The 26,086-nt window shown below is 63.9% G+C and overlaps 1 protein-coding gene across 2 annotated transcripts in view; it reads left to right on the top strand.

Moving 5' to 3' along the window:
• Window positions 1-23,169, top strand: part of Wnt7b (wingless-type MMTV integration site family, member 7B) — a gene marked incomplete in the record, with an annotated part of 39,509 nt that extends 16,340 nt beyond the window's left edge. Inside the window, 3 exon segments of one of the 2 annotated variants that reach the window (XM_013511611.1) lie at window positions 2,740-2,966; window positions 15,866-16,137; window positions 20,963-23,169. In XM_013511611.1, the coding sequence (XP_013367065.1) occupies window positions 2,740-2,966; window positions 15,866-16,137; window positions 20,963-21,442 (979 nt within the window). 2 annotated transcript variants of the gene reach the window in all.
• Window positions 23,170-26,086: the final 2,917 nt, after the last annotated feature.

The following is a 26,086-nucleotide window of genomic DNA, read 5'->3' as shown; positions in this document are numbered from 1 at the left end:
GCTGGTGCCAGGCCCTCCACCCCGGAGCCCCATGCACCCAGGTCCCACCCTCCACCAGGGCACAGGAGCCCTGTGTGCTGTCATAATTTTAAAACACCGGTTAAATGCACATAGGATGGAACCCGTTTGCTCCCGTCCGGAGCCCCGTCCCGTCCCCTCGGCATGTCGTGCAGCTGTCTCTCCTGTCCGTTCTGGGACACTGTCACCGTCCTGGGTGGAAACAGCACAGCTACCACCCCTGCCTCCCCCTAGCTCTGGGCAACCACTGTTCTGTTCTTGGTCTCCCTGCAGTTTCCTATTCATAGAATGAGACAGTGCATGGTCTCTGGGTTTGGCTTTTTTCACTCAGTGTCATGTTCTTGAGTCCCCCCCACATGACAGCATGATTTTGTACCTTGCTCCTTTTCACGGGCAAGTAATATTCCACTATGGGGCTATACCACATGTTGTCTATCGCTCCTCTATTAGTGGACCTTCAGGCTATTTGTACGGGCTGGCTGGAGAGAGTTGTGCTGCTAGTTACCATTGTGTACATGTTTTTTGTGTGTCTTCGCTTCCTTTGGATCTCTACTGAGAAGAGGAATTACTAGCTGTGTTTGGTGCTTTGCAAACTTGCCCAGAGCAGCCACGTCCTGCCCGACTCCACCTGCAGTGCGAAAGGCTGTTTCCCACACGCTCCCCGGTGCAGCGTTTCCCAGCTTTCCTGTTTTCAATCAGACCAGTCCCCGTGGGTGCTGTGTCTGCCTGTGGTCCTGAAGATTGAACAATGAGCTCCTTTACTACGAGCCCATCCCCTACCTGTTCTTTATTTTGAGACAGCGTCTCTGTAGGTTGTTAAGTTGCCCAGGTTGGGCTCTAGCTCTAGCTTGCGATTCTCCTGCTTCAGCCTCTCAGAGTTCTGGGATCACAGGTGTGCTTTCCCCAGTGAAGCTTGAGCTGTCCATGTGGCTTTGTGGTGATCTATGTGTCCTTCCCGGGGAGATGTGTCCCGGACCCCTTTCAGCAGAGGTGTTTGGCTCTGTGTGGTGGCTCTGTGGTCTGTCTCTGCCCTTGGCCTCCCTCGGTCCCCTTCGGGTCCCCAGATAGACCCCACCTGCTGAGCTCTTTCCCCTGCAGGAAGTGAGGGTTCATGGCCCACGCCTGCCGGCCGGGGGGAGCTTGGCAACAGGAGCCTTCTGTAGGCCCAGGACCCGAATTCAAACAGCTCCGGCCCGCGGTGGCGGCCAGTGCCCGGCCAGGTTCCCATCCAGCTCATGTCCCGGCCGCTTGGTCTCTGAGCATCTACAATTACTTTAGGCTGAATTCTCCGGATTCCAGCCCGCTCCCAGCCCCGCCCGTCCCTGATGCCCTTTCCTCCACGCGGGCCCGGGGCGTGGCCACCCATTGTGCCTGCTTGAGACCCGGGGGGTCTCAGCCAGCTTAGCGTGAGAGCGGGCGGGCTGGGGATTGAGTATCGCCCGGCTGTGGCACGTGCTGGGGACTCAGGCTACACGGGGACGGAGCAGCGACCTGGGGTGTGCGGCACCCTGGAAAAACACTGCCTGGCTTCTCCCCGGCAGGAGGGGGCCCCGGGGCTGGACGGCAGCTGTGGGGGCTCTGCGGTCCCCGCTCCAAGCAGCTCTGGTCTGTGGTGTAGAAGCGTGGTGCTGCTTGGCACCGGCCCTCCCCTCCTATCTTGATGTGCCTTCTCCGGGCGCTTGGAACCAGACAATCGATGAAGGGCCGTGGAAAGCAGCTGCTGGCCGGCCCCGGAAAGTTCCTCTCCCAGCTCTGTGCCCCAAAGATCCCCAGCTGGGTCCCGACGTGGGCAGAAGTTCACACGCACGTGCTCAGGGGGGTGCAGATGCACAGCCCGTGTGCCGTGGAATAGTACTCGGCCTCAAAGAGGACGGATGCTCAGGCGCGGGTGCAGGCTCTGGAGTGGACGCGCTTTGACAGCATTCCACTGAGGGAAAAGAGCCAGGCGTAACAGACCACGTGTTGTGAGATTCCGTCCACACGGCGTGTCCGGGATAGGCCGATCCGTGGGAACGAGGCGCGGATTACCGGCTGCCAGGGGCCGGGGGAGGAGGAGGGTGTGGGGAGTGACTGCTGATGGGTCCGGAGTTTCCTCTTGGGCTGATGAAAATATCTTGGAACTGGATAGAAGCGGTGGTTGCACAACCTGGAGCATGCACAAGTGCTGCGGAACTGTGTATTTTAAACTGGTTAATTTTATGTTATGTGAATTTTGCCTCATTAGAAAAACAAACAAACAATCAGGCTGATAATAGCTCCAGTTCAGGGCCAGCTTGGCAAGCGCCTTCCTGCCTGGGAGTTGCTAGATTATTACAAAGGCACCCTGGGGGACCGCTGGGAGGATGCACCAAGGTGGCACCTGCCATGCCCGGCACACAGTAGGTGCACAGTTGGCCTCGTCCCTGCTTCCTCCTGCATATACCAGGCACCCAGATGTGGGAAGGCAGTGCCAGTGGCCCATCTCTTAGGCAGGCAGCCCTTCCCTGGGTTGTCTGTGACCCAGGGCTGGTGGTGGACTTGGATGTCTCAGATGCCCATTTTGCAGATGTGGAAGCTGAGGTCGAGAGCTTTCCTGAGCTCACACAAGAGCTAGGGCTGGAGTCAGTGCCAGGGTTGGGGGCCTGGCTGCCCGCTCGGGAGTCTGCCCTGCCAGGTGCCACAGGGACGGGGTGCCGCCTGCCCGCCCGGCCTCACGCCTGTCTCTTCTCCCTGCCTCTGCAGAGCACTGTCGTCCGTGGTGGCCCTGGGAGCCAACATCATATGCAACAAGATTCCTGGTTTGGCGCCGCGGCAGCGTGCCATCTGCCAGAGCCGGCCCGATGCCATCATCGTGATCGGGGAGGGCGCACAGATGGGCATCAACGAGTGCCAGTACCAGTTCCGCTTCGGCCGCTGGAACTGCTCCGCCCTGGGCGAGAAGACCGTCTTCGGGCAAGAGCTCCGAGTAGGTAAGGGTGCCTCCAGGATCGAGGGCCGGCCGGGGCCAGAGGGCGGGAGCCAGGTGCCCGGTGCCTCCCAGGCCAGGCCCGGCCCGGCTGCCATGCTTGCTGTCCTTCCAAGTTCCGTGCCACTGGCCCTGTCCAGGTCTGACCATGGGGGTCCCAGGGGGACTCGGCCACGGTCTGGGCCCTGGACACCGCCCCGTGCGGGAAGGGACACTCCATGCGTGTGCGGAGGGCACTGGCTCTGGGCAGTGAGACAGGGGACACTGTCCGCTGGGCACAGGACCCTGACAGTGGGGGTGCAGGGCAGGGCCAGGGCATGTCTCGGGTGCCCAGAGACCTTGTAGACCCAGGTGCTGCTGTCCCTCCGCCTCCACTTCTGACCCGGAAGGAGGGAGGTTGGCACCTGCTGTGTGGGCACCGGGACTGACCCGGGAGGAGGAAGTGACGTCCTGTCTTGGGGTGGGAGGGGTTCCAGGCAGAGGGAACTTGTGAGCCTGGGGAATGCCGCGGCAGTGGCCGCAGGGAATGTGGCGCGCGGGAGTGGGGTTGGGTAGCGCCCACCATGATGTGTCGAGGGTGGCACAATCTGTGCCGATGGCCCGGTCCTGGGGGTCCCGATGGCCCTCCTCTGCTCTCACACTGGGGACAGACCTCACCACGCCCATTTTTACAGACAAGGAAACTGAGGCCCGGGGAGGGTCCTCTCTGAGAGCCCCCGGAGTGGCTTGCAGGAAAAACGTGACTTCTGGGGCCTGACCTGGTTGGATCCAGCTGTGTGACCTCAGGCGGGAGCCCGGAGCTGCTCTGGGCCTCAGTTTCTCCTCTGCGTCCCTGCGGCCCCTCCCTGTGCCCGCAGGCAGCAGGCGCTCAATAAACCCCTGAAGGAGGCCTGAGGGAGGAGTAGCGATCAGCCTGCCCAGCAGGCTGTTGGGAGGGTCAGATGGGGGTGCCCAGAGCCAGGCTTGCAGGTACCCAGCCTGCGGGCACAACATGACCTTCCGATCCCAGGAGCCTGGGCCACCGAGCAGGGCCACAGCTGCCGGGACATAGGCCAGCGCCTAGCTGTGCAGGGCTGGGAACGCAGGCGTGGGGCTGGGGTGGCACCAGGGAAAGCCCCTGGGGGCCCCTTTGCGGTGAGCAGCCGTGGGTGGCACCTGGCACTGCCAGGAGGGCAGCTCCGCCCCCGCCCCCGGGCTCTGCCACCCAAGTGCAGCTCCATCCCTCCAGGTGCCAGCCGGGTGCCTGCTCCGCGCTGGTGCCCACCTACGTGCCCAGCGCCTCTGGCTCCGCACTCCCACCTGGGGAAACTGAGGCCCCGGGGGAGTCCCAAGGTCACTGGCTACCACTCGGCAGGGAGCTGCGTGGATCCAGGTGTCCACTGCCCCTCTGGTCTTCCTTGCTGTGTCACCCTGCGTGTGGGCAGAGGGGTGGCAGCTGGGGACCCCGAGACACAGGTGCAGACCTGGAGGCTGCCCCAGCCCTGCCCCACGCCCCAGCGCCCCAGCTAGTGCGCGGCTCCTATGGGCTGTCCCTGCCAGGTGACACGGCCGCCGACCTGCCGTGAGCACCCTGGTGTCCCAGGTCACCTGAGTATCGTGCCTGTCCCTCTGGAGAAGTACCCTGGGCCCTGCAGAGCTGGGCTGGGGACCACTGTGTCCCCAGAGGCACTGATGGAAGTGAAGGCAGCCCTTCCTGGGGGGCTGCTGTACATGCACACCCCTGCACCCCAGCCTCTGTGCCACCCCTGCCTGCTCCCCTGGTTCCTGCCAGAACTGGTCCTGCCCTGGGCCAGCTGCAAGGCCCCAGTGCTCTGTGTGCGGCTCCTCTGCCTCCCGGGCTGCTCCTCACCTGACCTCTGGGGCGTCCTCCCTCTGGCACGCCCGGCCCCCTCTCCTCTCGGCCACTGCTCCAGGTCCTACTGACCTACTGGATCTGTAGCATCTGCCGCTTAAATCCACCATGCCCGGGTCATCGCCCCCTGCTGGAACACCCGGTGTCATTGCCACTGTCCACCCCTCCACCCTGCCCATGCCACTGCCGGGCCTGCTTCACTGGTCCCTTCTTGCCAGCCCCACCAGCCCCAGTTACTGGGTTAAGCAGAAGCCATGCCATGTTGCCTCCTTGCTCTAGAATGTGCACTAGCTCCCTATTTCTCTGGAACAAGGTTAACTCCTAGGCCTGGGGTTTCAGCAGCCCCTCGCATACCTCACCCCTCCTGGTTTCTCTCTCCTCCCTTCCCTCTGTTCCACCGGTCAGGCCACGACCTTTCATCCCATCCTGGAGCTTCATCTTCCCGGCATCCTCTGGGGCCTGGTCTTCCCGGCCCTGCCCACGCCCTGCGCCGGGCAGACTTTCAGACCTGCAGGCTGGGTCTCCTGTCCCTCGAGGAGGACATAGCTGCTGATGGTCACAGGCAGCGAGGTGGCCCAGGTGCTGCGCACAGACGGGAGCCAGGGCACGAGCTGACGGGGCGCCAGGGCACGGGTGGGAATGGCCACTCACGTGGTGCGCATTAATGATTGCCCTCAAGAGGGGGACGGTCCCTGTAGGCCTTGCATGTGACCTCAGGCCGGCTCTAACTCTCGAGTACGAAGGGACCCCTGAACTGTCAAACAAGCCCTGTGCAGAGCCTGCACACCGTGCAGAGGCTTCCACCCCTCAGGGACGGCACCCGCTGCTCCCTGTAGATAGATCTTTCCACAAGGACCCTGCGCTGGCCCGGTCCTGGGGCCCGTGGTGCGAGGTGCTCTGGGCCTCCCTGAGCTGATGTAGTCCCCTCACGCCTGGCAGCTCCCCCTGGGCTGTACAAGCCCAGGCCAGGCTATGGCTGTGTGCGGCCTGGCTGCACCTGGCTGCCAGGGAGGGCGGAGCCCCGCCATCATGTGCTGGCCTTGGACATGACCAGGCATAGGGACATCCTAATCCTGGTTCACATGAGCGGCCTGCGGCCACCGAGCTGCAGCTGTCGCTGCTGCTGTTGCTCTGTGGTGAGCTCTGCCCGGGGCGCGCTCCCCATCCCAGCGGGGCTCAGTCCTGGCTTCACTGTGTGCCGCACAGGCCCGAGGCCAGCTGGTGCGACCCGGGTGTTGGGGAAGGGGCCCCAGGGACAGAGGGCGGCTCCTGGGTGCGTGCTTCTGCTGCCCTGGTGGGGCTTCTCGGACCAGGCCCAGGGGAGGGCGGTATTATCCCCAGGAAGCACTGGGCAGCACTGTCCGCTCGGTGGCCGTGGCGGGGGCTGGCCGGGAGCGCCGAGGCCTCGTGTGTGCGAATCACCCGTGCTGTGGTGTGAGACCGCGACAGGCGTTGAGAGCAAAGAAAGTCTCCCCGAGCGTCTTCATCCCGATTGCTCGTTGCAGTGAGGCCCTCCTGGCAGAGCGGCCAAATAAAACGTCCATTTCAAGTCCCCCTGGTCATCTCCACTTTTCTGGTGACCGCTAGAAAATCTCGGGGGACAGCTGTGACGTGACACCAGATGACGCTGCTCTCTGAGGGGACAGGAGCAGCCCAGTCACCGGATCAGGCCGTGGTGATGCTCGAGCTGGGAGCCCACTGTCTTGTCCCAGGACACCGTCCTGAATAAGGGGCGGGGCAGGGTGAGGGCACAGGCTGCCTGGCAGCTGCTTCCTGGGGACAGTGCAGGGTGGGAGGGCAGTGCCCTGGCAGCCCTGCTGTCGTTCAGCCTGCAGGCAGTGAGCGCCAGGGGCATGCAGGGCCAGGGCTGTACCCGGGATGCCCTGGGTGAATGGATGGGTGGCTGGGGATGGGGCCTTAAGATAACTATGCCCGCAAGCCTGCAGGCCACACCCCCATCAGCAGGCCCCAGGTCCTCTGTTCATCTTTCCCTGTGAACCCATCTTCCCCCTCATCTGAGCCCAGACCTTCCTAGGCCCAGGATCCAGGCAGCCAGGATCACACAGTACAGCTGGGGGTCTGAAGGTCAGAGTCACAAACTCCCTGTGGACTAAGACACCAAGCCCATGTCAGGCTCCTGAGGTGGCTGGGACGGGGTGGGAGACCATCCTGGAGGTGTCACTGAGACCCGCAGCGCGGCAGCCCTGACGAGCGTGCCCTCTGCTGCCAGACCCTTGGGCCCTCGAAGGCCAGCAGGAGTAGAGGGGTGGGTACTGGGAGGGGGCGCCCACCTGGACCAGTCAGCAGCTGCCGCTGTGTGACCCTGGCCCGGCCTCGTGATCCGGGCCGCAGAGGCTGAGGCTGGACTCCTGGGCTCAGTCGGTCTTCAGAAGGGGGCTGCTCCATGTGGTCAGCACGGAGGCTTTGAGCTGGGAGCCAGGGCTCTGCTCGCTGGGCCACCGAGGCAGGACAGAAGCCATAGGGTCCCCAGAGAGGCAAGGCCAGCTGGCCACCATCTGGCCCAACTCTGGCGTCCGTTTTGGGGTCACCTAACTGTAGCTGTGTCTGGGGTCTTCACCATGGCCCAGGGCCTGTGACAGTGTCCCTGGCTTCGGGTTCTGTTATTTGCACATTGTAGACCAAGACGAAGCCCTGGAGGAGGCTGAGGCCGAGCCACACCGAGCTGGGGATGCTGGTGCCCAGCCCGAGAGCCTGCTCAGCCCCTGCCCGTGGAGTCCAGGCCTGGGCAGGAACGGCCTCTTGCGTTACTGCAGACAGGCATGGGGTGATTTTGTCACCCGCCCTGGTGGGGGAAGGGCCCGGGGCTGCCCCGGGAGAGACAGGGGAGTGGGCTGCGGCTCTGCCCCCATCCCCTTGCTCCGGGCCCCGCCTCGTGCTCCTGCTCGGGGCCTGGCCGGCTGGCGCAGGACCGCAGGGGACGGCGCGCATGTGAGGCCGCCCGGGTCGGAACAAAGGCCTGGGGCGTGCGGGCGCCGGCGTGTTCGGACCTGGCGCAGCTTCTCCAGGGCTGTTTATGACGACGGTGGGAAGAGCTTAGTGTGGAGACTCTGACTCAGCGGGGCCGGGCGGGCCGGGCGGGGCTGGAGACAGGGACAGGGACGGAGGGCGACGGGAGGCCAGGGAGACGGGCAGAGGCTCCCGGAACGGGGACAGCGCACACAGTGAGCGCACGCGCATGGGTACACACACCCACACGTGCACTTCCAGATCACAGATGCACACAGCTGGACACGGGCGCCTACACTTACACACACACAGCCACACACGCACTTTCACACGGGCACACGCACATGCACACAGACACACATACGTGCGCACAGACATACATATGCACACTTATACCACACATACGCCTTCCCCACCCACTTACCGCTAGGCCCCGGGAGAGGCCTATGCTGGGGACAGTCGTCCGGGCACTCGCAGTGGCCGTGCCAGACACAGCTGTGGCCTCCGCTGGCCGGGGTAGGAGCAGGCGCGGTATCAGGCAGACCCTGACAGGCCCCTGTGGCCGAGCTGGGCTTGCAGGGAGCTCTAGGCTCCTATGTAGCTGTGCACACAGGGCCGTGACCTGGCCGGACCTGGGCACCCCTGGGCTCCCCCACCCAGCCCCCTTCTCACGCTGAGCCCTTTCTGGGCTCCTGGCTTTGCTTCCCAGCTCCGGTGCTGAAACCTGGACACGGGCTGGCACCAGCTTGATCAGGTGACATCAGGGTGTGGTCCAGGGATGTCCCTGTGACGATCCTGGGGACCTGGGAGGCTGGGTGGCGGTCGGGGCTGGGATGGCCAGTGACTGGGCTGGGCCACCCCATGTTGGTGCCAGCTCTACCCCACCTGCCTCCTGCTGCAGAGATTTTAGAGGAAACCCAGGTACATCCTCGTGCTACCTAGGGAAACTGAGGCCCTGGTGTGGAGGCCTTAGCCAGGGCCCTGCAGCTAGAGCTCTTGACGTGGGGGCTGGGTGGTCGCCCTGGTGCCAGCCTCCAGTGCTGCCACCCTAGCCTGCCTTGCTGTCCCAGGCACCCCAAACTGCCAGCAGCCGGGGTCACCCTCACTTTCCCCAGAGGTGGCCCTCTGTACCCTCTAGGTGGAGCTGCCTCAGCCCCTAAGGGGAGCCCCACACCAGCCTGCTCACCTGGGGCCGCATCTCGGCCCCCCACCTGGCAGGACCCTTGTGGTGGCTTCCGTGGGACCCTTAGGCCAAAGCCGGAGCAGCATTCTCCAGGGTGCCCATCTTCCTAGAGTGAGCTCCCCAGTCCGCACAGCGGTCCCCCAGGATGGTCACATGGCTGCTCCGTGAGGGACAGACCGCCCTCGGCTCACTGCTGCCCCGGCGGCTTCGCACCGCCGTCCCCTTTCTGGAACACAGTTCCCTGGAAGGCCGCTCCCTCTGCGAGCTCCCAGTCTTGCTGTGGAGGATGCGTCTTCAGCGCCCCTCTTCCTCGAAGGGCCCTCGCTGGTCACCGTGCACCCCAGTTCCCCAGCACCCTTGCTGGTTGGTCGCTCCACTTCCGTCTAGGAGCCCTGTGGCCCAAGCCCTGAGGGCTGCAGCCTGTGGGTCTTGCCCGTGGGGTGGGGCTGGGCTCCGGGGTGCTGGGGACACTTGACTGGGCAGGGGGAGCCAGCGAGGACTCGGGCTGCGTGCTGGGCCCTGGCTGTGCTTCCACTGTGTGGACGGTAGGCAGCAGCAGGCTGGGTATGGATGCGGGGGTCACAGGTCACCTGTGTGTGACCACGGCCACTCCCCTGCCCCTGCTGGGCCTGGGCTCCTGTTTGTGAGGTGGGGGCCTGGTGCATACTGATGTGGCCACCATGAGGCAGAGCAGGGCCTGAGGCCACGGCACGCACACAGCTTGCAGACCACACAGCCACTCACTGGCCTGTCCACCGCTCAGTGGCCCTCACACCCAAGACTTGTTCGGCCCCTGCTGCAATCTGATTGACTTACTGATCGTAGTGCTAGAGCTGGAGCTTGGGATCTTTGCACAGTGAACCATATTCCCTGCCTCCCCCGCTTTTTTTTGAAATAGGGCCTTGCTAAATTTCTAAATTGCCTAGGTTAGGCTTAAAATCCTCCTGCCTCAGCCTCCCAGAGTGGGAGGCACCCACAATCAATTTTAGAACATTTTCATCACCCTTTCCTCGGAAAATAAAAGCAAACAAACCTGTACCTAGCCAGGTGCAGTGGCACACACCTGTAATCCCTGCAGTCTGGGAGGCTGAGTCAGGAGGATAGCAGGTTGTAGCCCAACCTGGGCAGCTTATTGATGTAGGGAGACCATGCTTCAAAATAAAAGTTTAAGAAAGGGCTGCAGACATAGTCCTGGGTTTGGTCCCCAGTACCACAGAAAGGAAGCGGGGAGAGAGGGAAAGAAGGAAGGAGAAAAGGAGGAGAGGAAGAAGGAAGTTAGTTATGACTATCATGCTAATGGAATCAGATAGGATGTGGCCTTTCGTGTCTGGCTTCTTTCACTCACCATGACGGTTTCAAGGTCTGAGACCCATTGTGAGCCATCTTCCTTAGGACAGAGCCATGCTCCGGAGTGTGGAGACTCAGTCTTTTCTTGTCTGTTCACCCCCGGGTTTCACTGTTGGGTTGTTACAGACAGCACGCTGTGAGCGTGTGCGCGCAGGGCTTTGGGTGATGTGTCTTCATGGCCCCTGCTCTGTCCCTTGGGGTGGATCCCTGGCTGCCGTGATAAAGCTGGGCCACGTTTGAAGCATCCTGAGTTCCCACACCACAGCGGCACCTTCCACCCCCAGCAGCTGCGTGTGGGGCCCCAACCCTGGAGTCCTCCCCAGCACTTGCTGTTGTTGGTCTTTTCTTTTTGCCATCCTGTGGGTGGGGAGGAAGAGGTCTCTGCAGGTTGGATCTGCGTGACTTTGACAGTTAATGATGCCTCTTTTGGAGAAATGTCTGTGTAGGGCCTTTGCTCATTTGTAATTGGATCTTTTGCCTTTTTGTCAAGTCCTAGCAAGGGTCCTGTTTTCTCTCAAAGAGGGGCCACGTCCAGGTTGGTGTGGTGGTGGGGGGGGGGGGTCCTGTTTTCTCTCAAAGAGGGGCCACGTCCAGGTTGGTGTGGTGGTGGGGGGGGGTTGCTCAGTGGAGTCGGCCGCAGTGTAGACACACACAACTGCTTGAGCGGAACCAGGTGCATGATCCTTGAGTGCATGCAGGTGCTGCATGCCCCGTGACGGCCCGGGTGTCACTGTGAGCTGAGGCTTGGGCCGCCCACCTCTGGGACGGGTGTCCTGGCCATATCACAGAAATTGCCCTTGCTCCTCCACAGGGACACAGAAAGTCGCCATGGCTGGTTCAAGGTCACGCAGCGGACTATCTTAGCATGTGGCTTGAACTCCAGGGGCCGGACTCCGATCGCTCCACCCTGGGTCTCTTGGTTCCGGAAGGTCTGGGCCCTGTGTGGCTCCACGGTGGCCCTCACTGGGTCACCTTAGCATGCCAGGCCCTGCTCCCCCACTTCCAGAGTTTCCAGGGGAGCTGGGCTGTGTGCTGCCATCTCTGGCCCTTGGGCCCCTTGCTGGGGACAGGGAACAGCCCCGGACCATCCCGGCTGTCCTTCTAAGGAGGACGAAGGGCCTCGGCCTCCGCAGTGCAGTTAGCCAGGTCCCTGTGCCCTCGGTTCTGCCTTTCCTGTTGTCTTACGTCAGTGGGGCAGCCTCTGTGGACACCGCCGTGTCCCAGGTAGCTCTGCACGGTGACTGGGAGGTGACCGGGAGAGGCAGGGAGCCCTGTCTGACCACTCTGCTGTTCCCAGAGGAAGGCTTGGGTCTGAATGACCAGGCAAAGAGCTGGGCTGGGCGGTCCCTGGCGGCCCGGCCCCCCAGGGTCCCCAGTGGCCGTCATGCCGCTGCTTCACATCCGGCTTTCTGTGGAATGTGAGTGTTGGGGGTTCAGTGGGCAGGCCGTGGGGTGGCCCTGTAGGAGGCTGTCTCATGCCTGGCCTGGCCTGGATGTCGCCTCATGTCCAGTTCTCCAGCTGGCCCTGGCCCCGTGCTCTTGATGCCAGAGGCCAGCAATGCTCCTCCCCTTTGCTCTCAGTGCTGGCCCTTGGGCTTCTCCTGATTGCCCTGGGCAGGTGGGGGCTGCCAGCTGCATCAGGCACCGTGCGCGGCTCTGAGAGGACTGTTGTCTGCCAGGGCCATGGCGGGAGAGACCCACGTCCGGTGCTCCTTCCCCTAGCCGAGTCCCTGAAGTCCCCCTCCACCCTCCCAGGGCCCTGCCTGCCTGGGTCCAGAGAGGGACGGGGCCCCAGGTCAGGGTCCTGAGGACCCAGAGCCCCACTCAGGGATTGGCAGGGCTGTGGGAAGCAGTGGCCAATGTGTGGCCGACTCACCCTTCCCCTCATTGCCCCGGGGCTGCAACTGCTGTGCCGGCCGTGCACCCCTCCCCCAGCACACCTGCTCCGGCTGCAGAGCTCAGGTGACACCAGCCTGCCTGGAGCCAGTCCCCTCTGGCCCTGAGGCTCAGCATTCCCACCTGTGTGATGGATCTGCAGGCTCGATCTGTTTCCTGGATTGCCATGGAGATGGTAAGGGGCCAGGAATGCGCCCAGCCCAGCCCTGCTGGGCCAGGGGTCAAAGCCCACATAGAGACCAGCACCCTGGAGGAGGGTTGCCAGCCAGGACAGGCGCTTGGAGGTGGGGGTCCTGCTGTGTCCAGAGCCTGGGCCCTGGGAACACGGACAGGGAACACCACTGTCGCCCGAGGTGGGTGGGAGGAGGCCAGGGGCTCCTTTTGCCACAGGTGGTCACTGTGGGCAGCAGGGAGTGGAGTTTGAGGACGGAGGGGTCGCACAAGCCTGGAGGCGGCTCTCGGAGGCCTTAGGAGCTGTTGCTGACTACTGAGCGGTCTGAGGCCCCAGACTGTCTGCCTCTGGCGTACAGGATGGGTTCTTCTAAATCTAAGCTTTTATAGCCAGGCGCAGTGGTGCACACCTGTGATCCCAGTGCTTGGGAGGCTGAGGCAGGAGGATTGCTTCTAGTTCGGGGCCAACCTGAACTGCATACTGACACCCTGTCTCAAAAAGGAAATATCTAAGGACCTTAGAAGGAGCATGGTGGGAGGCCCCAGCAGGGCCCAGGGGTGGTTCTGGGAGGGAGCCCAGGAGGCTAGAGCCCTGCTGCCCCAGTCCATACCCAGGCACATCCCGGGGCGGGTTGCGGAGTCCTCAGCCCATCTGTAAAAGGGGGCAGCAGCTCCTCCCAGGCGCGGGAATCACCTGAGACACAGCATGCTGGGTGCCAGGAGTCCTGAACACCACAGCCTGCGGCCATGCCTCTGGCGGGCCTGGGTCCCCCTTGATTCTGTCCAACTTCTGTCGGTCCGCTCCCGACTCCTGGCAGGAGGGGCAGGGGCTGGGCTCGTTAAATCCAAATAAAAAAGGAGTGAGCGGGTGGGGCGGGCGGGTGAGAAGCTGCTGAGTAGCAGTCTGCGCTTCAGGACCGGCGAGGGGCTGGGGACCCGCGGCCTCCAAGTTGGTGGATCACCTCCATCCTTGCCCGGGCACTGCTGGCACCTCCTCTGACCTCCTGCACGATCCTGATGGCTGGTCCCCCACTGGGGCTCTCTCCTGCCCAAGGTCCTCTCCTGTCTAAGGTCACAGGGCCACACAGGAGCTGCACTTCTGGCCCAGTGACTTCCAGGGACCCAAAGCCAGGCCCTCAGCCCCCTCCCAGCCTTCCTGGGCTTTGAATCGAAGCCTGGGTGCAAATCTACCTTCGGTCATTCATGCCTGTGCCTCAGTCTCCTCATCTGAGAAATGAGACAATGACCAGACCCGCCTCATCCGCTGGTCACAGGGATCTTCGAGAACACGAGGGAGGGTGCAGGTGTGGGAGCATGGGTTGTGATGGTAACGGTGGCCCTGGCTCTCTGAGCTACTTCTCAAGAGTCTGAACTCCAGTGAAGTTCGGTGGTATACACTTGTCATGCCGGTGGGAGGCTGAGGCAGGAGGGTCACAAGCTCAAGTCCAGCCTGGGCAATTTAGCAAGATCCTGTCTCAACATAAAGAAATAAAGAAGAGGTTTGGAGGGGCTGGGGATTTAGCTCAGCGGCAAAAGCGCCTGCCTGGCAAGCGCAAGGTCGTGAGTTCGGTTCCCAGTACCGGAGAAAAACCAAAAAAAAAAAAAAAAAAAGAAGAGGTTTGGGGATGCAGCTCAGTGCAAAGGCTCTGGGTTCAATCCCAGTACCACACACACAAAGGTAGGAGTTCAAAATCCATTGCCAGTTGGGTAGGTAACGCACGCCTGTAGTCCCAGCACTCTGGAGGCTGAGACAGGAGGGTCACTGTGAGTTGGAGGGCAGCCTGGACTACATAATGAGACCCTGTGTCAAAAAAAGAAACTGTTGCCAGTGTCGCCAGGGTGAGCTGTGCGCAGCTGTGGGCAGCAGCTGTGTGGGAAGGCTGCTTTGAGACGCGCTGTGCTGGCCTCATCCACCGCCCGCTCCTGCCGCCACGTCCTGCTGAGCCCCTCGGCAATAGGCGTGCCGCGCATGCTGGACACCTGCTTACACGTGTCACACACTCCGTGCACCACATACGTGTCATGAGCACACAGGTCATGCACATACACACTTCCCGCACACACACATTCCCTAGAGCTCACCCGCTCCATCTGCCAGGCCACCCTTCACCCCTGCTGCAGGGCCCTTCGTTGGAGTCCCCAGACTCCTTGGGGACTCCGGGCAGCTTGTCTCTGTCCCTGCTGGGCCCAGGTCCTCAGAGAGCAGGGCTTCAGCCGCTGCCTCTGAGCCGGGCCACCCGCAGACCCTCTGGGGCTCATAGGTACCCAGGGTGTGGGCTCTGCACTCTCCCTGCTGCACCCCAGCCCTGTCCTGTCTGTTGAGGTCCCGGCCAGCTCTCTGAAGCACCAGGACCCCAGGCCTCAACAGAGGGATGAGGGTCACTGGCCACATGGTCCCCTGGAGCAGAATAGGGATGGTCTTTTAGACGGTGTGTACCATAGGGGTGGCTGGGGCTGCGGAGGGCAGTGCAGGCCAGGCTGGGTGGGCAGGGACGCTACCCCTGCATCTTGCTGGGGGAGGACGCTGGTCACTGCTGGCCCTCAGCCCTGCTCAGCTTTGGTCTTCTCACAAAAGCTTCCTCCCCCGGCCCACGCCGGTCCTCCCTGGATGGAAGCCCCCCGGAGACGGGGCTCCAGGACACCCCAGCTGGAGGTGGGGCCCGGAGCACATGGTCAGCCGCCGGAACAAGCCCAGGCGTGCAGCTGGCACTCAGCGGGTGCTCCAGGCATGGATCCGACTTAAGGCCCAACCTTTCCTGATCGGTGGGCGCCCACAGCCAGGCACACGGGGGGCCAGCGCCAGTGGGCACTGGACAGGGCTCATGCCATGACCGGGCCCACAGCTGCCCGGGCCATGCCTGCCTGGCCCTGCTCTTGACAGCTGTGGGCACCACCACCGGCGTCTGGCAGCTTCTCCGGTGCCCAACCAGGAGCCTGCACGGTGCTTACACAACCTCAGGCGGTGGGATGTGGAGATAAGACAGGGCCCAGCCTGGGGCGGAGAAGCTGAAGAAATCGGAGCTGGGTCGGTCTGCCCGAGGGGCCCCAAGGGGCCCTGCAGGCTCCTGGGGAGTGGGCAGTGTCCCCAAGCGGGTCACATCAGGCACTGAGAGGGTCGAACGCCAGGACTCCTTTCTGGCTGGGAGTCTGGGAAACCTGCCTGGAGGAGGAGGCCCTGGGCTCTGCCGGCACAGGAGAGCCAGCGAAGGTGCTGCGGGAGGGCCCACCAGGCTGCACTTGGAAGAGCCGGTGGCTCGGGGGAGAGGCGGGTTGATGGTGCCCAGGCCTGGGCAGTCCAGGGCTCCCTGAGCCCGGCCCGGCATTGGGAGAGGAGGACCCTCCAGGGCCTGGGAGGGATGCGGCGTGCACCGAGCCCAGCGTATGCAGGCGCTGCCCTCACCGCTGTCCTGCCGGGTTACAGCAACCCGCTTTGGTGAGCAGGAGCCCGGAGCCGGGGCCTCAGCACGCACAACGTCTCCACCCGCAGGGAGCCGAGAGGCCGCCTTCACCTACGCCATCACTGCAGCCGGCGTGGCGCACGCCGTCACGGCTGCCTGCAGCCAGGGCAACCTGAGCAACTGCGGCTGTGACCGGGAGAAGCAGGGCTACTACAACCAGGCCGAGGGCTGGAAGTGGGGCGGCTGCTCCGCCGACGTGCGCTACGGCATCGACTTCTCCCGCCGCTTCGTGGACGCCCGCGAGATCAAGAAGAACGCCCGGCGGCTGATGAACCTGCACAACAACGAGGCCGGCCGCAAGGTAGGCGGGACGTGCGCCCGGCCCCGCCCGGGCTCCCCTGGTCCGGGGGTGCTTCCCGGAGGCGGCAGCCTTCCTTCCGGGGGCTCCGGCTGGCGCGGGGAGGGGCCGGGACAGCCGCGAGGCAGGAGTGGCTGAGGACCAGCTGTGCGCAGACCCTGGCGCCTGGAGGAGGAGCAGAGGCTGCAGGGGGCGGGGTGGCCTGGGGGTCCCGGCGGGAATTCAGCCCGGACACACTGGGGAAGAAGTCAAGGCGGGCGGAGCCCCGCTGCCGCTGCGGAGATGAGGGCCCCAGATACCAGACGGGAGGAGCGGCCACCAGGCGGCAAGATGGCCTGAGATAGGGCGGCCAGCCGAGCGGAACACCTCAGGGTCTGGCTCAGCCGGGTGTGGGGCGTGAGGGGCTTCTTGGCCTGGGACAGACCTCCCCGCCTTTCCCAGTAAAGAGGGACTGCAGGATCCCTGGTCTCAGGGACCGTGGCCGGCTCACTCGCCCATCCATTCAACAGACGCTCCTTTCCCCTTCTCTGAGCCAGGCACTAGGCAGGGAGACAGCCACAAGGCCCTGGCTATGGGGGCTGGGCCCACACAAGGGACTCGGGTCACACCTGCGAGCAAGGGAGCCTGGGAGGGCTCCTGGAGCGGGTGCTTTGGGACTGGGGCCTCGAAGGACACGCAGAGCAGAGCTGAGGAGGGGCCAGCACGGACAGATGTTTAGTGGGATGAGCTCGGGAAGGAAGCAGGGGCTGCACAGGCCACGGGCTTGACCTTGATGTGCACCGTGTCCTATGGCAGGTGACTTTAAGTTATGGACACATAAGCGAACAGACAGGATGAACAAATGACTGGGGACTGAATGACGGAGTGTGGCTTCCAGGAGCTCCCGGACAGCCAGGGGAGGAAGCAGGTCCCCGTGCCCTGGCAGATGGCAGGCATCCTCCTCGGAGGGCTCCTCGGAGGAGGCAAACCGAACCCTCCTGGAATCCAGCATTGGTCAGCTTGCCCGGCTCTGAGGCCCCATGCCGAGCAGGCACAATTTCAAGGGGGAAATGGTTTAATCTGGCTCACGGTTTCAGAGAGTTCAGTGCATGGTCAGCTGGCGGTGGTAGGTGCACCATGGGGGAAGGGCATGCGGGAAGCGGGCGGGGGAAGCTGGGCCACCGTGGCTACTGCAGGGGTCCGGGCACAGGGAAGACCAGTGTGGGAGCTCAAGTCATGTGGAATTCACTGGAGTTCATGTGACCTGGGACTGACCTGGCAGGGGACTCACAGGTGACACAAAGGGACTGAGGGAGACAGAGACTGGGAAAGGGAGGATGAGAGATCCTGACGGCCGGCTGGCCAGGGCAGGAGGCTCCAGGGAAGGTCGTCTTGCACCACCTAGCGTTGCTGGGCGTTAGTGGCAGCGTCCACACAGCCTGCCTCCGTGGCCGTGTGGATTCCCTGACTCTGTCTTCTCTCCTGTCTGGAGTTAGGGCCTGAGTCCAGGATGGTCACATCACTCCCTTAGCTCTGTCTGCAAACACCTGTTTCCAGTACGGCCACCTCAGGGTGCCCAGGGACGTGAAGAGGGCACTGTCTAACCCTGCACACTGGCTCTGCCAACTGGGATCCCCAGTGGGGTCAGTCAGAGTGGCTGAGCCACTCGGCGCTGCCTTGGCCCCCCTACCCCTCCCGGATGCCCTCCCAGGCCGTGCTGGGCTCTAACGAGTGCCAGGCTCTCCTTTGGCTCCCTGAGGTGACGCGGGCACAAGTGCGAGATGCCTGTTGGCAGCTTGGCCCTGATGTAGGGGCTGCAGTACAGTGTCGGGCAGGGCTGTGGGCAGGTGGAGGCCGTGGTGAGTGGCGGCTGCGGCCTCTTCCCTCCACAGCGCCTGGGGAAGGCAGGAGGGGTCCGCAGGGAAGGCCTGGGGCGGCCCAGGGCACGCTGGCTCCCTCTCACTGACGACACAGGCTGGACGCGGTTGCTGACAAGGACAGCGGCTCTGGGAGCTGGGGACTGACCGGGCCCTCACCGGCTGGGCCCGAGACAGCCTGCTGAGCGGGTGTTTCCTCCCCTGGTACCACGGAAACCCAAGGTCTGGGGAAGGTGACTCCTCTGGAGCGGGGCCACTGCCTCCTGCTGCTAGGCCCGCACGGCCGCTGTCTCTCAGTCAGTGCGGTGGCCTGAGGTTGAGGAGCAACGCCAGTGTGGGCAGCGCTGCACTCGCCTCTTAGGGCAGGGAGTACAGGACCGTGTGCCTTCCTGGGGCCCTCAGGCTGTCCCCGGGCTATGGCTGGCTGGGCACTGGCCGGCGGGCTCCCTGCCAAGGACCTCGGTCGCCAGCCTGGCTAAAGCGGAGCCCTGCTCCTGACCCAGCCGCACCCTCATTGTGGGCCCAGCACGGCGCTGACTGCAGCCCGGAGGCCCCAGTCCATCCCCCACGGGGGCCATCTCGGTGCCCCGAGGTGCCGGCCGGTCCTGGCGCCACTGTCGCCGTGGTGGCAAGGGCGCTGCAGGAGGAAGCGGCACATTCTTGAGCCCTGTGATCACTTCCCGCCGGACTCCGGCCCGACCCAGCCGAGCGAGGCTTCGGCCCTGCTCTGCAAGCTCCTGCCCAGTCGGCTTCATCTGCCGCTGTCACCAGCCGGCGCTCGGGCCTGGCCGTCCCCAGGCGGGCTCCAGGGAGGTCACAGGCGGCTGCCTGGCCTTGGTGGGAACCAGGAGAAGGGGCGGAGAGCGAGGGAGACGGAGGGTGTAGGAGCCGGCAGAGAGCAAGGTTGGAGGCCGAGACGGGGACACCAGGTGGCAGTTGGAGGCTGGCCGCTGGCCTGGATGCCCCTCTAGGTCCTGGCAGCCTGGGTGGAGGGGACTTCAAGGGGTCCAGTCTGGCCAGCTCCTGGACATCGTTGTCCTGAGGGCCAGCCTTGGCCGGCCCAGTGGCCTGGTCAGACAGGAAGTTCCTAGGATGGCAAGCACCCGGGCAGGGAGCGGCTTCTGGGAGAGATAGAAGTGAGCACCGAGACGGGGGTGAGGGCGGGAGAAGGCGGACGGGCTGGGCAGCAGGGCAGGAAGCAGGGTCCGGGCCCCTGTCACTGGACCCCTTTGGGCTCCCATCCCCAGCCTGCGGTCCCCTTCGGGTGCTCCCCCTCCCACCCAGCTGTCCCTGGTGGGGCATCAGCCTGCTCCTGCCCATCCCCGTTCAGCCAGTCTTTGCCCCAGGGTAAGCGCCAGCGCAGAGCTGCCTGTGGCTGCAGGCCCCAGCGCTGGTCCACCCAGCACACGCAGCTCCGGGACGCTGGGGCCCCGTGGCTGACAGCTCCACCTGTACCCGCGTTAACCCCTTTGCTCTTCGTGCTCTAACAGGCTCCTGCTCATCCATCCTTACCCACTGCAGGCATCGCCTCCTCCAGGAGCCCCCGGCCAAGCACTGCTGTCTCCGGGTGCTTGCCACACAGGCTGTGAGCCCAGGGCCCCCTCGGACGTCTCACGCGGCCAGGCGGGGGATAGCGCCAGGGCAGTGGTGCCTCTGTGGGTTGTTTCTCTCCCTCTTGTCTTTCACTCACTCATCCATTCACCTGCCGGGGGTCTTCGTGTTTGGGGCAGAGCTGGGGACAGACAGCAGGTGCCCCTGATGGTGGGTTCTGGGCTCAGGGTCAGGGGGCCAAGCCCCTGCAGCGCTGGGCTCGGGGAGCCCCGACAGCTGACAAATGGCCCCTAGGCAGTGGTGGGGCGGCAGCTAATGATTCCCCATCTTCAATCAGGCCCAGCTGGCAGGGCGCTTTCGATCCGAGTAAATGAGTACCCGGGGTCAGGGCTGGCTCTGGGAAGCGGCCTTCTGGGGCCACCAGAGAGGCCCAAGGAAAACACAGGGCTGCACCCACCCTGGGCCCTCGTGGAGCCAGGGAGAAAGAACAACAACCGACCGTCCCGGCCTCCGGGGCCCTGTGACCCAGGCACTCATCCCACCCTGGCTGGGCCAGCCCCGTGGACTGCCCGTGTCCACCAAGGAGCGAGTGCTAAGCTCCGACTGCATGCACAGCCCCGTACCAGGCACGGAGTGGGGCGGGAGAGGGGGAAGGGAGGGGACGCCCACATTTACCAGCACCTGCTGCACTGGCGCCCCTGCACCAGGCTCCCCACATGCCGCCCCTGGACCTGAGGCAAGCTTAGTGCTCCTGCTGACGTTTTGAAAGAGCCCTCTCTCCTCAGTGTCTTTAGTTGCCCTGTTCTGGCTGCCTTGGTGTCCTGAATCCAATCAAAGCATTTCCCTTTCGTGGTCATTTTCACTTTGGAGAAGAGCCGGAAGTCGCACGGTGTCAGACCCAGAGCACGAGGTGGATGAGGTCACACCTCCGTGTTTCTTTATGAGCCCGCCTTTCCAGTGGGTGGCACTCAGCAGCACTGACTGTATTCTTTTGTCCCATCTCGTAAGGACATGCAGGAAAGAGGATTTCCAGAACTGCTCCAGAAGGGGGCGAGGACTGTGGGATAAGCGTGGTTGACGTAGCAGGGAGGATGTTGACCGGGATTGGTAGTAACGTGTCTTTACTGGAATAAATTATTTAAAAATGTAACCACTCACCGTACATTTTGATCACAGTGGGTACAGTTGCTACACGCACACCAGGCTCTGCCGCATCCCGAAGACCCTTGTGCCCCTTGCTACGTCCTGTGCGTGGGGACCAAGCTGCCTTTGGCCTAGATGACAGGCTAAGGCCGAGGTGGGGGGACACTCATCTGTGGGCACACAGCTGAAGGGGAGGAGCCGCTCCAGGGCCAGGCAAGGGAGATTTGGGCGGAGCCCTGGGGTTCTCGCCCCACTGAGCGTAGCCTTGTCGCTCGCAGGTTCTGGAGGACCGCATGAAGCTGGAGTGCAAGTGTCACGGCGTGTCGGGCTCGTGCACCACCAAGACGTGCTGGACCACGCTGCCCAAGTTCCGAGAGGTGGGCCACCTGCTGAAGGAGAAGTACAACGCGGCCGTGCAGGTGGAGGTGGTGCGGGCCAGCCGGCTGCGGCAGCCCACCTTCCTACGCATCAAGCAGCTGCGCAGCTACCAGAAGCCCATGGAGACGGACCTGGTGTACATCGAGAAGTCGCCCAACTACTGCGAGGAGGATGCGGCAACGGGCAGCGTGGGCACGCAGGGCCGGCTGTGCAACCGCACCTCGCTGGGCGCCGACGGCTGCGACACCATGTGCTGCGGCCGCGGCTACAACACGCACCAGTACACGAAGGTCTGGCAGTGCAACTGCAAGTTCCACTGGTGTTGCTACGTCAAGTGCAACACCTGCAGCGAGCGCACCGAGGTCTTCACCTGCAAGTGAGGCGCCTGCGCAGCCCGCCCAGGCCTGGCGCCCAGGGTCGGGGGTCCCGGGCCCGATGGGGAGCCAGCAGCGAACCCTGAGGGTGCCTTTGTGCCCCAGACCACCGAGTGACAACCGGACTCTGAGGGTCCCCTCCCTGCCTGTCGGCTGGACAGAGAAAGGCCGCGTGGCCTGTCACACTCGAGACGGATCCCCCGGCCCTGGGCCAGTGTGGACGGAGGTTGACGAGGTTATTTATGTTTTCTTAGCATCAGAAGAGGATTCTCGGCACTAACAAATGCGTAGCCAGTCCTAACCCATACTCCGTGTCCACCCGGCCCCCACTGCCCCTCTCCTGTCCCCTACTGTCCTGTCCTCTCCGCCCCTGAAGGTCCCAGGTGCCAGGGGTCAGCAGGGGAGGAACTCGGAGGACAGCCCGGCTTCCCTCCCTTTTGGAAATCATATCACAAAAGTCAAAATGTCACTTGTGCCAGGTTCCAGGAGTGCCTGGTCCCCTCCCTAGTCTTCACGCTCCTGGCTGGCCACTGGCCTGGCACCTGCAGTTTACAGAGTCCCTCCCACCCTGGAGCCAGCCTGACACCCAGGACGGCAAGGCTGGGCTGGGGCATGGCCAGGAGCTCTAGTCCCACTTGACAGATGGCAACACTGAGGCCCAGAGGGGCCTGAGCAGGGACTTGGGAGAGACCCTTCAGCTATGAGTGGGTTCTCCTGCCTTGGTCCCTAGCCAGCCCGCTCCCAGGATGTCCAGCAGCCGCAACCCAGGAGGCTTGGCTACTCCCTTTGCAGCTGCAGCCTCAGGGGCTGTACACCCTCTCAATGCTGTCAAGGTTCCCAGAGCCCCGTCTTGGTCCTTCTGGTTGACCCCAATGCCAGAAAAACTGGCAGGCAGGGAGAGGGGCGGCTGCCCACCTGCTGTCTAGGGACACCAACTCTCTAGACGTCTCCCCAAGTTGCGCAGGCTGTTCCTTCGCGGTCAGTTCCCCCCAAGCCTTACAGATGGTGATGGAATGGGAGGCCCGGCTCAGGGCTGGGCATGCCTTTCGGGGCTCCCACTCTGTCCCCAGGAGACAGACATGGAGAGTGGGACCCGCCCGAGGCCAGTGAACCGCTCGAGGCCACCGCCATTGATCTCTGCACCTCCAATGTGCCCAGCGGCCTGAACACTGGCCTGGGGCGAGTGACCCCGTGTGGGTGCTGGCCCTGAGTCCAGCCTATGTCTGACAGTGCCGGGACACCCTGATCCTCTGGGCTGCTGTGAATGCCCCACCCCGGCCCCTGCCTCACCCCAGTCCCAGGATACCCCGAGTCCACAGGCCGGCGTCCTCTGCCGAGGAGCCCGGGTAACTTATACTGTTATATAGCGTCCAGATGTCTATAGTGTCTTTTAAGTTATTGTGACCTACACTGGGTACCAGAGGGGAGGGGCGCGGCTGCGGCCAGGCCCCCAGCCAGGCTCCTCCTTCTGCTTGAAATGGACCCTCGGGGCCGACGCCACCGGGGCCCTCGCACTGTCCCTGGGCCGCCAAGCACCCAGCCGAGCCTGCTGTCCCTCAAGGGGCCCATCCCTGGGGTGGGGGCAGCACGGCCCAGGCGGGCACTGGCCGCCCATGGCACATGTGGGGCTGGAGGTGGCTGGGCACCAGGCATCCTGGAAGCGCCCATCTGACGACTGTGCTGCTGGCCTCCCCGGAGGGGAGCGCTTGGTCCCAATAAAAGCTGGAAATGGAGCAGCGAGTGTGTGTGTGTCCCCCAGACACCCTCCCCCAGCCTCTCACCTCCTCCCGCTTCTGTGGGCTGAGGGCCCCTTGCTCCCGTCCCTGCCCTGAGCCCCGGCCCCAGCCGGGCCCCCTCAAGCCTGCTGGCCTCTGGGTGCCCGAGGCGGACGGACATCGCAGGGCTCTGGCTGCCGGGAAGGGGCGCAGGAGTGAGCCTGAACGGTCTGTGCTTCTGCTCCCCTTCCACCCGCAGTTGCAGTCTGGGCTTGGGGGCCTGGGCCCAGCTGCTGGGTCTGGGGGTCGGGGCTGGAGGCCTCCCGAGTTTCCTGGGGGCTCCCACCCAGCCCTGCCACTTCTCCCCGAGGCCCAGCCCGGAACTGGTAGCCGTGCAAGGCTGCGTGAATAGCATTCCTGCCCAGGGCCGGAAGGCATGCGGTGGGGCCGGTTTGGCCACTGCCCGCTGTCCCCGGCAGCCTGGCATCGGGCGGAACTGCTGATCAAACAGCCCCGTCCCCACAATGCCCAGCTGGGCACCTGCAGAGCCTGGCCCTAGACCCAGGGCTCAGGAGAGGGACCTCCAGGTGGGACACACCCTTCCCCCAGGGACAGACAGGACTCAGAGCCACAGCCCAGTCCTTTCCTGGCCCTCCCTGATGTGTGGCCTCGGTCTCCCCATCTGCGAGCAGCAGGTGGCCCACGGCCAGGACTCGGTGGTCGGTGGGGCCCTGGCGCTGGTGTGCATGGGGCCCACGCCAGGGCCGGGCAGTTGGCAGTAGGCCCTGGCTCCCCATGAGACAGCAAGCAAATCCCCAGGGGCGGCGGCGGCATCGGAACACCGGGGTCCGGCTACTCCCACAGGGGCAGGAATGAGGAAGGAGCCCTGAGATGCCCGGCCCCAGGGCGCAGACGGCACTTACTGCCTGGCTGACATTCAAGCCCAGTCTGGCCCCCCGGGGCTGCCGGCACATCCTCCAGGGGCCCTGCGGGGCAGGGAGCCCCCAGCCCGCCTGGCCCAGTGTCCAGCCAACCCCAGCCCTGGGTCCTGCCGAGACCTGACCCGCCACCCCAGGGGCTCCTCAGCCCACGCTGTGATGGCCTCAGCTCACCGGCCTTGCTCTCAGCTCTCAGGGTGCTCAGCCAGCTCCCTGCCCAGGTGGCCCATCCTCCGCCCTTGGGAACAGTGCAGGACCTTGAGGCACAGCAGCTGGGGACATGGCCTGGAGTGGTGGGGACAGTGACCACCCGCTGCCCCTTCAGGGGCACCATCTTCCACAGGGGTCCTGTTTCTGACTGCTTCTGCCCCTACCCAGGGTGAGGGTCCTCAAAAGCCAGCAGCTCTGAGGAATTAATACTGAGCGCTCCCCAGTGCCAGGCTTGGGCGGCCGCAGCCCTACGCAGCCTGGGTGACGGCCCTTTCCCAAGTCGGTCGGTCAGTGCTGGTTCCCTTAAGCAGGTGGAGAAACTGAGGCACAGAGAATATGAAGAGCTGCCCAAGGTCCCACGGCTGCTGAGAGGCCAAGCCAGGGTCTGAACTCAGGTCCTCTGGGGTCTTCCTTCTACGCACCGCTGGGCCTCACTAGGGAAACTGAGGCCTGGGACCTTGTGCACACAGAGACGAGTGGGAGGGGAACGGCTTAGGTGGGGTCTGAGGAGGTGACAGGTGGCACTATCTCCACCAAAGACAGAACAAGAAAGACCGGGTAGAGCAGCAACAGGGCAGACGAGAGTTAGGCAGCTGGGTGAACTGGAGGGGCTGGTGGGGAAGGGAGAGGCAGGGTCTGGCAGGGGACAGAGGGGAGCCGTGCTCAGATAAACAGGGAGCCAGAGCTGGAGCTCACAGGAGAGCTCACCTGGGCCTCACCTCCTGAGCCGCCTCCTCCTCCACTGTGAGAGCCAGGCAGCACAGCTGTGTCTGCGGGGGCTTCACTCAGGCTGCGGCCTGCTCAGGCTTCCCTGGCTCTGAGCCTGCCTAGGTCCTTGGATATGAAGGACCCAAAGAGGGAGAGCTGATGGTTCAGGCACTACAGGACAGAACTGGTGCCCTGCGGGTTCAGGGAGTCTCAGGCTGGGTGCCCAGGAGAGGCAGGGGCTGAGTCTGCAGGAGGCTTGGGCAGCAGCACTGTTCCCAGGCCCAGGGGTGAGCACCTGTCTGTCTCTCCCTGAGAGCATAGCCGCTCTTGCTCAGGCCTACTTCCTCTGGGCGGGGCCCCTACTTCTTCTGGGCGGGGCCCCTACTTCCTCTGGGTGGGGTCCCTACTTCCTCTCAGTGGGGCATCTACTTCCTCTGGGTGGGTCCCTACTTCTTCTGGGCGGGACCCCTACTTCCTCTGGATAGGGTCCCTACTTCCTCTGGATAGGGCCCCTACTTCCTCTGGGTGGGGCCCCTACTTCCTCTGGGCGGGGTCCCTACTTCCTCTGGGCGGGGCCCCTACTTCCTCTGGGCGGGGCCCCTACTTCCTCTGGATGGGGTCCCTACTTCCTCTGGGTGGGGCCCTTACTTCCTCTGGGTGGGGCCCCTACTTCCTCTGGGCGGGGTCCCTACTTCCTCTGGGTGGGGCCCCTACTTCCTCTGGGCGGGGCCCCTACTTCCTCTGGGTGGGGTCCCTGCTTCCTCCGGGCGGGACCCCTACTTCCTCCGGGCGGGACCCCTACTTCCTCTGGGCAGGTCCCTACTTCCTCTGGGCGGGACCCCTACTTCCTCTGGGCGGGGCCCCTACTTCCTCTGGGCAGGTCCCTACTTCCTGTGGGTGGGTCCCTACTTCCTGTGGGTGGGTCCCTACTTCCTCTGGGCGGGTCCCTACTTCCTGTGGGTGGGTCCCTACTTCCTCTGGGCGGGTCCCTACTTCCTGTGGGTGGGTCCCTACTTCCTCTGGGCTGGTCCCTACTTCCTCTGGGCAGGTCCCTACTTCCTCTCCAGTGGAGTCCCTAC

The sequence above is a fragment of the Chinchilla lanigera genome, unplaced genomic scaffold (assembly GCF_000276665.1).
Source record: "Chinchilla lanigera isolate Chin_1 unplaced genomic scaffold, ChiLan1.0 scaffold00012, whole genome shotgun sequence".
NCBI classification, from domain to species: domain Eukaryota; kingdom Metazoa; phylum Chordata; class Mammalia; order Rodentia; family Chinchillidae; genus Chinchilla; species Chinchilla lanigera.
The sequence above is the reverse complement of the archived record's forward strand: the minus strand, read 5'-3'. Positions and strand labels throughout refer to the sequence as shown.